Consider the following 12106-nt stretch of genomic DNA (forward strand, 5'->3'; position numbering starts at 1 on the left):
TACACAGGGTGACTCTCCGGAAGCCGAGCTGCATGAATACGTCAGGCAGGGAAACTCTGTGAAAGTGAAGAAGCTTCTGGGAAAAGGTAAAAGCAAAATTTAGGCAAGTTGGTGGAAAAATTGTACTTTTTCCTGTACACTCATATTTGCAGTAAAAAAGTAACATGCTGCCTGTACCACTCAGTTTGATGAGTGAAATACGTTTACAAAATGTCTTGTAGTTGGCCATTCCTGGTAAGCAGAACTAATTACTGAATCCAAAAAGGTCGGATAATTGGCAAAATGAAACACAAGCATTGAGCTGTAAGGTGCTCAGAAGGAGAGAATTGAGGTGGTGTAAAACCAACACTCTGAGCGTCTACTTTGGGAATATACTCTTTGAACTGGATTTTAGGTAGTTCTGATTGCAAAAGGCTGAAGTCTGGGTTCGATACTGGCATTTTTGACTCCTAGATTCTCCACTCCAGGGGAACACGGAATGTTGTAAATGAAACCCCACAGTAAGGGCTGTTCCGTTTCAGTACCGAGAGCTCCAATGGGATGTGCTGTTGTAGGTGTGCGCTGGGGGCGGGATGTGCAGGCTGGGGGCTTCCTGGGGCTGCTTGAGGGGGGTCGGGGTGGTGTCCATGTGGCTGCTGGCTGAGAGCGGCGTGGCTGATTGGGCAACGGAGGCAGAGGATGTCGGAGTGTGGGGGTGTCCACCTTTCCAGTATTTCAGAGGGAATACGGTGCTCAGTTTCAGTGTTCATGAACCATTGCCTTTTATCTGGGGGGTTGGACACAAGCACTCACCTCGTAATCTTTTTTTCTTGTAGGCGTTTTTGTTGATGCTGTAAATTCCATGGGCCAAACGTCTCTCTTCACTGCTGCGCTGCTAGGTCTTGGTAAAATAGTGGATGCGCTGTTGGATTATGGCTCAGATGCTAACCAGTTAAGTCAAAAAATAAATTTTTATTCTTAAATTGAAACAAATGTTTAATCTTTTAGAGGTTTCAGTCAATGTAATAGACAATATTCACTGTACATAAATGAAGAAATACATAGAATCATAGAATGGTTTGGGTTGGAAGGGACCTTAAAGATCATCCAATTCCAACCCCCTTGCCATGGGCAGGGACACCTTCCACCAGACCAGGTTGCTCAAAGCCACATCCAGCCTGGCCTTGAACACTTCCAGGGATGGGGCATCCACAGCTTCTCTCGGCAACCTGTCCCAGTGCCTCACCACCCTCTCTGGGAAGAATTTCTTCCAGATATCTAATCTAAACCTCCCTCTTTCCATTTAAACCCCCACTACCCCTTGTCCTGTCACTATAGGCCATTGTAAAAATTCCCCCCCAGCTTCCTTGTTCACCCCTTCAGGTACTGGAAGAATTCAAGTAAGATTAAGATGCCTGTTCTAATTCTTAAGATGCATGTTGCTATTTTAGCCAAAAAGCCTCAGAGGTGTGTGCCTGATTTTCCTTATTTCATGGTGCATGCTGTTTGGGAGTACATCAGTGTGTAGGTATGCTGCTTTTTTTTCTCAGAGGCACAGCTGGTTGAGTGTAGTAGGGGTAGGTTGGAACCTTTCTGTTTTAACGTTCCCCAGTCGCTGTTACGATGGAAGCACCCCAGTCCATGCAGCTGCGTTCTCAGGCAATCAGTGGATTCTTAGCAGGTTGCTGGATGAAGGAGGTGATCTGCGAGTACATGATAAAGATGGAAAAACTCCACAGTATTGGGCTATGTCAGCTGGAAATAAAAGCAGTGCTAAGGTACGTGTGTGTAATACGTGTTGAATACCTGCTAGGTATGTGCTCACATCTTCGTCTTAAAATGAAGAAACTCCAACATTCTAGGGAGAAATTCTTGCCTTGTACATGTTAGAAAAAATGCTTAATAGTATTTTTCAACATCAGTAACGGTATTTTGAAGTCCTCATGGTTCAGATTCTTTAACTAAGGTTTTACTCAGGTGCAGGGCCATGTCTGTCTAACTTGTTAGGACCTTTATGTGTGAGTGTGCAGTGAGGAGAATGACAAGGCTTTGTTTTTGATCCCTTATGTGTGTAGTTTGTTTGCACATATGTGTGATTCAAGAGGAAACCTGAAGTAGTTTTCACGTGTGTCGGTCTGCGTGTGAACAGTGTCAGCAAACGTGTCATTCTTGCTAGCAGGACAGCATAATGTATCAAGGCTTATTCATGACGGCGATATTGATGTAAAACTTGTCTGTCCTCTTGTCCTCTTGTCTGTTATTACAATGCTCCTCTTAAAAAGAAGCCTGATGTTACAATTTTCAGTCGGTAAAATGTCTTGAAAGTTAGTCATCTAGTCTTTGAACTAAGCTTTTCTCTTACCTTTGCATGTAACTGATTTTTCTTGAAGTTTTCCTGTGTATGCATTTCTTGAAATGCCTATTTTAATATTGCAAGTAACGAGTTATTTTTACACTAGTCCAGATCGATTCAGATGGTGTATCTTTCAGTTCTGAAGTAATGTTTGTGTTGTTTTCCCCCTCCTCTCTAGATGCTGGAATTTATAGAGCGTTGTACATTCCACATGCAGGCTGCCATTCAAAATTTTCACTCTGATCTACTCAGGAAGGCTGGCTCATCAAAAATGCTGGTCTGCAGTCCATCGAGGTTTGGTGGTCTTGTTCAAGGGTAAGAATAGATTCTCAAGTACTGAAGGTCTGAGCTACAAGGACTTTTCCTTCCATATTCTATTATATTGAAATTAACATGTTCTTTCTGAAAATTTCTGATTTATACCAATGTTGTTAGGAATGATGATACTTTTTATTTGTGTTGGGAGAGTTCCAAATAGAAACCTGATAGTTGTAAGTTTCTGTATATTAAGAGATACTCCTGAAATCAGCAATATGAAATTCTGGATTTTAGTAGTATTCACATGTCAGTCACGTGAAGTAGATTGTTTCTGGGCCTTTTAAGGTCGCTGCAAAGCTTTTTAGGGGTGTGTTTCTGTTTTATGTTGGATACATGTTAGGAGAAATACATACTTGTGAACAAAAAGCAATGCAGGATGTCTATAGAGATATATTTTTTTTTTACTATCTTGCTTTAAACAAACGTATCATAACCGTATCTTAACAATTTTAATGAATTACACAATGTTTTGGAATTTTAGCATCCACATTATACTTTTTTGTGTGGGACCTAGTCAAGTGCAACATTTGAAATACATGGCTGTTGCAGCATTTCTGCATTTTTCCTCTTTTTTTGTGTTTTACTCGAAGCCTTGGCACATTAGTTACTCTTACGGCTTATGTTTTTGATACTTAGAAACGTTGACAGCCCTCTGGGTAGATTTCTAAAAGGTGGAGCCACTGCAGCCAAGACCATTTACAGCTTTGGTTTTGGGAAGGTAAGATGCTATGGATAATGCTTTTCTAATGGTATTGGCACAGTTTTTCGGAGTCTTCTTCACAGTAATTACCCCACCCGTGTTATTTTTAATTCTTACTGTGTTCTTGGTTCTGCTAACACGGTGGGGAAAAACTTGTGGAGAGCTCAAATATTCAGGCCTTGAGTCATTAGTAGGCCCTGTCAGAGGAAGGTGTTTGGGAACAGGCAATAGGATCTCCCCTGTTAAATGTCACCCATGGGAGTTCTTTAATGACTGTTTCTGCTCTACCTGTTTCAGCTTCACTGAAAGTTAAGTTTTTGACACGGAGATCTTAACATTTCACTTGATGCTTGAGCTGATGCTCCCATTGCAGTGATTGCACTCAAATTATTTTAATGAGTTTGTGACAGATGTGACAGGTCTTGGGAACTGTTGCACACTGCTGGTAGTTATGCCCTGGGGGTGTTTCAGTTTTGTCTTGCAGGCAGTGGGCGCCTAGGGTACTTGGCATCTCTCCCTGTTATTGGGGAAAAGGACGTGGTTCAGGCAGATGATGAACCAACATTCTGTTACCATGTTGGACCCTACATGATCATGACAAAGTGAGTGGAATCAAAGGGATTTTAGTCCCTCTTAGTGTGTATCTGTTACTATTAAGCAGCAAGTTGTTGTACCAGATGTTTTGTTTGGATAGTTTTCCTTGTCTATATTCATCCACTGCTTCCTGCTTGTGACTTGTTTTCTGCGGTCCGCTGATTAATATCTTCTTTTGACCCTCTTGATATCTGTAGGTTGCTCTTGACCTTCCCAGCAATATTTAGCAATGTTTCAGTATTGATTCTTTCTGTGGTGGGAGATAGGTTGCTGGGGTTGCAGAGATTGCATTTTTCAGTGTTTAGTCTCTGTAATCGTTGGATCTGGATATATATGTCTGCAGCTTGCTTAAACCTCTAGTGAAATGAGAGTTGCAAGTGCAGGCTGAGGCTTTTTAAATCTTTCGTGTTGTGTTGCAAGTAGTCGTGCCTCAGAGGCACCCAGAGAATTTGCAAATTGGTGATTTAATCTTCCCAAAGCTCTGGCTTGTATCACTGTGGGCTCATGGCCTCTAGTGAAAGGGGGTTTAGAGTGTCCTTGTTCTTTACCTTGGGTCAGGGAGGGGTAGCATTTGTGGACAGCAAACCTGTCCTGCTACATCCAGTCTTTAACAGCGTGAGAGTTTGCTGCCCATTTGAAAGAGTAGAATTTGCAAATTGGTGATTTAATCTTCCCAAAGCTCTGGCTTGTATCACTGTGGGCTCATGGCCTCTAGTGAAAGGGGGTTTAGAGTGTCCTTGTTCTTTACCTTGGGTCAGGGAGGGGTAGCATTTGTGGACAGCAAACCTGTCCTGCTACATCCAGTCTTTAACAGCGTGAGAGTTTGCTGCCCATTTGAAAGAGTGAATCCACATAGTGTTACGAACAGTAGGAGGCAGCACCAGAGCGTTTCAGAATTAGAAAATTGTAAGTAATCCCAACTGGAAAGAAATACCGCAGAAAACAACTCATACAAATTATTTTTCTTCTCCTTGTAGCTTAATGTGGGGCAGCAGCAGAGTTACAGTGAAGGAACTGAGCTTTAAGCCCCATCAGAACTGTAGTCAACAGCGCTTAGCTGATCTTCTCATTGCAGAGCAGGAACATAGTAGGTAAGAAAGAATGTGCAGTAGCCACAAGTTCTCCTGGGGCTTGGGTGTCTCCAGTGATGTGAGAAAGTGTGATTAACCTCGGAAGGACTGCTAGGCCGTGGCTGCGCTTTCTCTCATCATCCCCTGTACAGGGGAAGGTGGTGCTTTTCTCGTACAGCTGGGTGAATGCTTCGTTGCACGTTTCCTGGATGGCTTATTTATATATTTGCCTAGTTACAACAGTAAGCACTGTTTCCTAAATGCCTCCTGATCTGAGGTTCTTTTAAAATTTTTGTGTATTTTAATGAAAAGTTAGAAGCATTCACGTATTGATAAAAACACCTAGAAGGCCAGGCCTTACATTTTTTTTTTCTCTCCCTTTGCAGTAAACTCCATCATCCTCATTTGCTGCAGTTGATGTCTGTTTGTCTGTCTAGTGACTTGAAGAAAACCCGTTTAGTCTATGAAAGGGTTAACTTTGGTTCCCTGTACAGCATCCTTCATGAAAGGGTAATCGGAATACTTGTTTTTTAAATAGTAATTAACTGAGAGGAAGAAGGGCTTTTTTTAATCAACTGATCTGAATTTTATTTTTGTCATTCAATGTTTTTCTTCCTTTTTCGCAGTTAACTGAGTCGTTCTTTTACTTCTTTAACTGTTAGAATGCAGACATCTAAGTTACTGGAGAAATTGTAGTCAAAGGCAAGAAATACTAGACTTGAGTCTGCTTCAGAACGAATCTTGGCATAGTCAATACCTTTCTTTTTCTTAATTACTTTTTAAGGTACTATTAGTTGGTTTGGTATAGAAAGCAAACATGATTTAGCAAGGGCAACTTGTCTGACTTGCTACGGTACATTTCGCCCTTGCTTTCTTTGCCACCTTCTGTACTGTAATAGTTTTTTGCTACATCAGACTTTAAAGTCTTGGTAATTCTGGGTTTTTTTCAGCATACAGAATTCCCAGTGCTGCACATAGAGACGATTTTGCATGTGCTGCTTCAGATTAATGATGCTTTGCGGTTTTTACACTCCCATGGATTTATCCACCGTTCAGTTACCTCCTATGCTATTCAAATGGTTTCTTCTGGTGTGGCAAAGCTGTGCAACTTGGAATACATGATAGAGAGGTAAAGAACTTCTTTGCTGTTTCTCTGAAAAGGACAAACACAAGTAAAGTCAAATTTTGTGCTGAAATGCCCCTCTTGATGACTAGGGTCTCCTGCCTCCAAGTTAGGCAACAGAGTCAGAGGAGTAAAAACTCCCAGTTATTACTGCTCAGGTACAATAACTTTGCTACAGGTAGTACATCAGGTTTCAGTGGACTTAGCTTCTGTGTTACAAGTTATCTGCAAATAGAAGCTAGTACGAGAAGCAGCTCTTCACCGGAGTACAAAAATACCATCACAGAGAAATAGAACCTAATCTTAGAGAACAGAGATTAAATTCCTCTGAGTCACTAATGCTGCTGTTGGGCTGGAAATAATTGGAGTCTCCCCTTGTTATACTGAACTTGTGCTTTTGGAGGCTCACCTAAAATGGTAAAAGATTCCACACCCCCACGAACTGGTATTTAAGTGCTACCAGTGACAAAAAGAGTATTTCTTTTACAAGGAACACCATTCATTTCATCTGGGTAAATTATTGTATGCACTTCTATTTCTTTCCTGTAGTGCAGTCTGATTAGAAAGGAAGCAAATGGCTGTTTCCACTGTAAAGAAAGAGTAAAATTGATAATAAACAATAATTTGCCAGTGATAATGTCCTGAAAGGAGCAAAGCTACTTCCTGACCTCCTTGCAAATTCAATTTGTTAATAAATCTTGGCTGTTTTTTTAGCTACAGATACATCTTACTGTGAAATGGGTAACAAAACAACCCTGTAGTTAAATGTGAGGAGGAAGTTACCTTCTAGACACATGTATACGCTGCAAAATGAATGTTGACAGGCTGGGTGGCACCTGCTTGTCTTTTGTCCCTGGGCTGAGAACGCTGGCCAGAACTAAAGGGTAGTTTGTAAAATTCATATTGGGAAATTTTCAACTTTTTCCAATTTCTTTTTGAGTGTACGTTTGTTAAAAGAGGTGTTTCTTTCACCAGAAAGTCTTGGCTGTAATGTGCCAAAATATGATTATGGGTGTGAAAATCTGACACATTTTTATTTGCAGGTCTACTCTGGACCTTTTAAGTGTTGAAACTGGAAAAAAGATATACCATGCTTGGGTGCTTAATTCTGTAAGGTGTAACTTGTAGTTGAGGTTCCTGTATGTCCCAATTTACAGTGTTTTTTCCCTTTATACAGCAAAGATGGTGGAGAACACAGTGATCTGACACGTATTCCTGTCCCAGTCCAGCTGTATAAGTGGTGCTCTCCTGAAGTGATCCTTGAAAAAGTTGTTACAGTCAGATCTGATATTTACAGCTTCTGTACAGTAGTGCAGGAGGCCTTGACAGGTACTTCTCTAGGCTTAGGCTTTTGTCTCTAGGGCAGCCCAGTGGATACTTTCAATGAAGACTCTCAGCCCCCAAACCTCTGTTTAATTCCCCTGTGTGACTGGATAAAACCTCGCTGTAATGGCTCATTAACTTGGCAGAGGAACCCTCCAGGCAAAAACCCCCTCGGATGTTAATGACAATAGCAAAGATTGCTGGAAACTTCTGTGAAGTGTAGCCTGAAGACTTAAAATTTCATAACTAGAGGATAAGATTAATGGCTGGTATGAGAGACATGCAGTTTTGTGTATGGTGTTTTTCTGCTCTTTACCTTTCTCCTTCATACAAGGGCAGCAAAACACCCCGTGAACTCTCTGTGCAACATGAGCCCATGTGGAGTTCATCGTTTTGGCCACTAAGAGAACTTAGAGATAATGTATCGTTATTGTTATTCCACATAACATACATTGCATTATGTGCTGACTTTGACAATTTTGACAGTGAAATGGGATAAACAATTACCCTAAAAATTAAACCTTCTATTAGCTAATTGGTAATGAAGAATCCAGACCATGGGCTACAGTGTAACTGTCCTCTAGAGATTGCTGTCAGCTCCCTTCAAAGCATCCACTGTTGAAATAAGACTGGGAGGAGATGCCAGGCTGCACTGAGGGCTGGTTTGGTTCGTGACAGTAGTTGCAACTTAGGGAATATGCAGACAATAATGCACTGGTTCTTTTCTCTTTTTCTTTTTTTCCCCTCGTTTTTTTTTTCATTAGCACTGATCTACAGCTTGTGACATAAAGTCTATATTTATGTCTTGCAGAGACCCCTCCCTGGAAAGGTGTTGAAGATTCAGTTATTAAACAGCTCATCATTTCGGGCCAAGAGTTAGAAGCAGATGTCAGACTTCCTATGCCCTACTACGGTATCATAAAGTCAGGGCTGGAACCTAAACAGAAGAACCGTTCCACGAAACTTCACGATATTCGACATATACTGGAAAATGACTTAAAGGTGACTCTCAGGATTATAGCTTTTCATGTATTTAAAAGGACACAGTTTTCTGTCCATTCAGATTCAAGTTGTTCTGCTTAAATCTAGGTGGGAGGCTTTTTTGGGTGCAGTCTGAACACTGAATATCCTTTTCTGATCATGGAGGCAAACCACCTTAAAAGAGAAGGTAGAGACATTGAACTTTCAAATATAGTTGTCTTTTATTCCATTTTTTTTGTATTGCAGGACTTAACTAAGTCTCAAACCGGTCCCGCTGATGAACTGTCAAAAGCACAGAGGCCTGCTGCTTTTGCAGGTGTGGACATCTGCTTGGCCTCAGCTTTTCGGTACCACGAGAGAACAGAGGAATTGCAGGGAAGAGAGATAACAGAGGCTGGTGAGTATATTCTAGCAAGATGTCAGGTGTCTTTCACTTAGCATGTTCCTCAGTCCATAAATGTCTAATCTGAATAATTAAAATGTGACCACTTACAGATTTTATGGCATTGTTTGAAAATAGAAAGCAGTTAGCTTTGGCTTCCAGCTACCACCCTAATTGTTAATGTCAACTCAAGACCTCAATGCTCCCTAATGTCAGCTCAAGTTGTTAACTCCTAAGTGTACAAAAGCAGCGTGTTTGGTGGACATGTGGAGAAATGGCTTAACACTTAAAATCTGTTTTTTCAGACACCTCTACTGACCCAAGATACTCTCGTTTTCCTGAGGAGAATAGTGCTTTAGGGGACCAAGCGGCAGCAACCAGCCTACAGCCAGTTGCTCAGGACAAAGATCGTGATGCGAGTTCTGAACTCCAGGCAACCCTCAGTGTCAGTGATGCGGATGACAGCCTCTCTAGCTTTGAAGTCAATGAAATACTCGCTAGTTACCCAGAACTTTGTGAAGACTTCCTGGAAGAAGGAAGTGGGTTAGGTCAAACCATGAAGGATGAAAAAAGGCAGCAAGAGGAAGAAGATAAAGCTTCCTTCAGGGAAATGTATGCATCCCCTGGAGTGCACTGTGAGGAAAAGCCAGTTCATGAGGAAGGTGGCTTTTCAGAATCGAGTACAGAGTTCAGTACGGAAGAGGAGGAGAGGATAAGTGAGACCTCTGACCCATGCATGCAGGTGAGAGATGCTGGAAGAAGAGCAAGTAGTCTGTCCCAGAACATGGAGCACATCTTCAGCAGGTGTATCCTTGATGTGAAGATTCTCCAGAGCATGTGTCAGCAGGCAGCAGATTCCCTGTGCAGAACAGAGGAGAAGCTGGACAAATCAGAGGCCACCGAAATGCAAAAGCTTTCTCAGCAAGGTTTTCAAGAAGGACACTGGAACAGATCTGATGATGCTTCCCAAAATGCCAATAACACTTTTTCTGGAGTTAATACTTTTTTATGGAAGGCTATAGGTCCACCATCAAGAGACTATATTCCACCAGTGGTAATATGTCAGGCCCAAGGAGGATTGAGTGGAGAGAGTTTCCGAGTTGTTTCAAAAACAGGAAAGGAAATGTTGGCAATTGAAAATGAAAAGTGGAAGTGCTTTCATGAGCTGAGTAAGAGTAAAAACGAAAACGCCTCTCGTGATCTCGGCTTCAGTGTGGTGAACAGCCTGGATGATCAAGTGAGACTGGGCCATGAGGTAAAGTGTTGAGCAGGGTGACTGTGTTTATCCCTTCAGTATTCCTTGGCAGGTAAAGAGATGTAGTTATGCATGGTGTCCGAGATGAGGGATGGATCCGTCTTTTAAAATACGTGCACATACCATATGTGTTATGTATAGGAGTGAAAATAGTCAGCTCAGCAGTGCAAAAGTATTATTTCTTCTTTCTCCCCACCACCCCCAGCAAAATACTAGCCCAGTGGCTCAGGAGGGAGTAAAATCCTGTTCTAAAATGGAGGTGGGACTGTCCGGGAAAAGGGGAAGTGCAGAAGGATTTTTGTTTAAGTATACTTAGTCTTGGAGGTCGAAGCTGTCATTAGTAAGGGCTTCTAAACCATTTTCATCGTAAAGAGAAGTAGTTAACGTGCTTAGCCCAAAGAGAAATTCATGTGCGTATCTGGTGTAGGGATAATCTCGGGTCATTCCCCTGGGAACTACATGTGTGGAGGGTCTGCATACATCTGAAACCTGCTGTAAATCCAGGGCAGAGTTTTTACTAGGCCAAGGGCTGGAGGCGTCATCCTCTGTCATGAGCAGTGCTACTGAAATACATCCTAGGGAATAAAGTTTGCACGGTCCGGTTCTTAGTATCTCTCCTAGACAGCTGGACTAGTAATTAGCAGAATGCCCGACATGTGCTGAATCATGGCTTGTTGGACTCATTTCAGCATTTACTCCCATGTGTATCTGTAAGATGCAAAAAACAGTTCAACTTGCAGTGTCAGAGAGGAGATGATTCACATTCTGCAGCAAGTGGAAGTGAAGAAGAGAGGTGGTGAGTGTTGACTGTATTCGCAGAAGAGTTAATTCTAGCAGATGCATCTTGACACGGCCGCTGTCAGAAGTAGACACATCCAGGATCAAGGGTGGCATTGAACGTTTCTGAGTGAGCCAAAAGCCATCTGCCCAGTTCGGACCCTGCTGCGAGTCGTGGTCAGCTGCAGAGCTGGCAGGGGAAGTGCTGCGGCAGGGCAGTCGCTCTTGCAGAGCAGTGTTCAGGCAGGTTCCAGATTCCTCTCTGATGGCGGTCAGTGGCCCAAACCTGTAGCAGTGTCTGAGGAGAGCAATCTAGGAAGTTATTAGTAAGGGTGGTTCTCTCTGCACAGCCTCATTCGATTCTCAGTAGAAATACTTTGGCTTTCTTAACAGTAGGACTAGGACCTGTGTCAGGGGCTGTGGGAGTAGAAGACTCTTGCTAAACCCAGTGACAACAGAGCATACGTTACTTTGTTGTATGTCTGCTGTGTTTCTACGTGTCATCCCTCTGTATTTCTGTGTGTGTGTGGGGCGTACGTGTTGCACGTACCTGGCAAAACTTGTGCATATTAACATATCTTACTAGTTGGAAAGATGGGGACAGGCACCTCCTTCAAAGTTGGGTCAAATCAGGTGGGAAAACTTGCAGGTTTTAAGTTGATCCATGACCCAGTTGGATCAGTAAGACCTGTTGGTGAAGATCCTATTTGGTTAGAACAGAATAGTGCCAGCGGCTGAGATGTGGTTGGATTGTGAAGTGAGTGAACTCTAGACTGGAATCGGGTTCGTGGCAGGATTGTTGTTATCCAAGTCTGAAGTTCTGAATATCTTCAATTGTCTACTGATCACCTTCCTGACCTGAATAACCCACACCTACAGGGCATACCCTGCCTGTTAGCGTTCATATAGAGAGATACTCTGAAGGCAGTTGACAGCTTTTGGAATCTGGATTTTAATGTACAACTTGGCTGGTTGACCTGTAACAGACCTAACCAACTGTCTGCTTTCTGTGCTTCTGCCAGCTCAATCTGCCAGTTGTGGTGGGTTCCACATGTGCATGCTCAACCTTCTAATTAACATTAAACCATCTACCAGTCTTGTACTGTTACTTAGCACAATATGCTTGTTCATTGAGTTTGATGATTTTCATAACGATTTGCTGCAGGTGTTACCGGAAATCGGGGCCCAAAATCTGCAGCACAGCAGTGAGGGAGGAGAGAAGGCTGATGCAACCGGAATGGCAGAGTGAGT

At 42.4% G+C, this 12106-nt stretch overlaps 1 protein-coding gene across 1 annotated transcript; it reads left to right on the forward strand.

Moving 5' to 3' along the window:
• Positions 1-7: 7 nt before the first annotated feature.
• On the forward strand, positions 8-12100 carry TEX14 (testis expressed 14; the record flags this gene model as incomplete). Its single annotated transcript, XM_010156843.1, has 15 exons — positions 8-86; positions 816-930; positions 1592-1757; positions 2511-2647; positions 3287-3368; positions 3822-3952; positions 4922-5035; positions 5401-5524; positions 5965-6143; positions 7315-7466; positions 8272-8462; positions 8688-8838; positions 9129-10083; positions 10764-10874; positions 12021-12100. Coding segments are annotated over 15 exons (2767 nt in total), but the record flags the coding sequence as incomplete, so codon positions are not given.
• Positions 12101-12106: the final 6 nt, after the last annotated feature.

The sequence above is a fragment of the Eurypyga helias genome, unplaced genomic scaffold (assembly GCF_000690775.1).
Source record: "Eurypyga helias isolate BGI_N326 unplaced genomic scaffold, ASM69077v1 scaffold40868, whole genome shotgun sequence".
Taxonomy (NCBI): Eukaryota; Metazoa; Chordata; class Aves; order Eurypygiformes; family Eurypygidae; genus Eurypyga; species Eurypyga helias.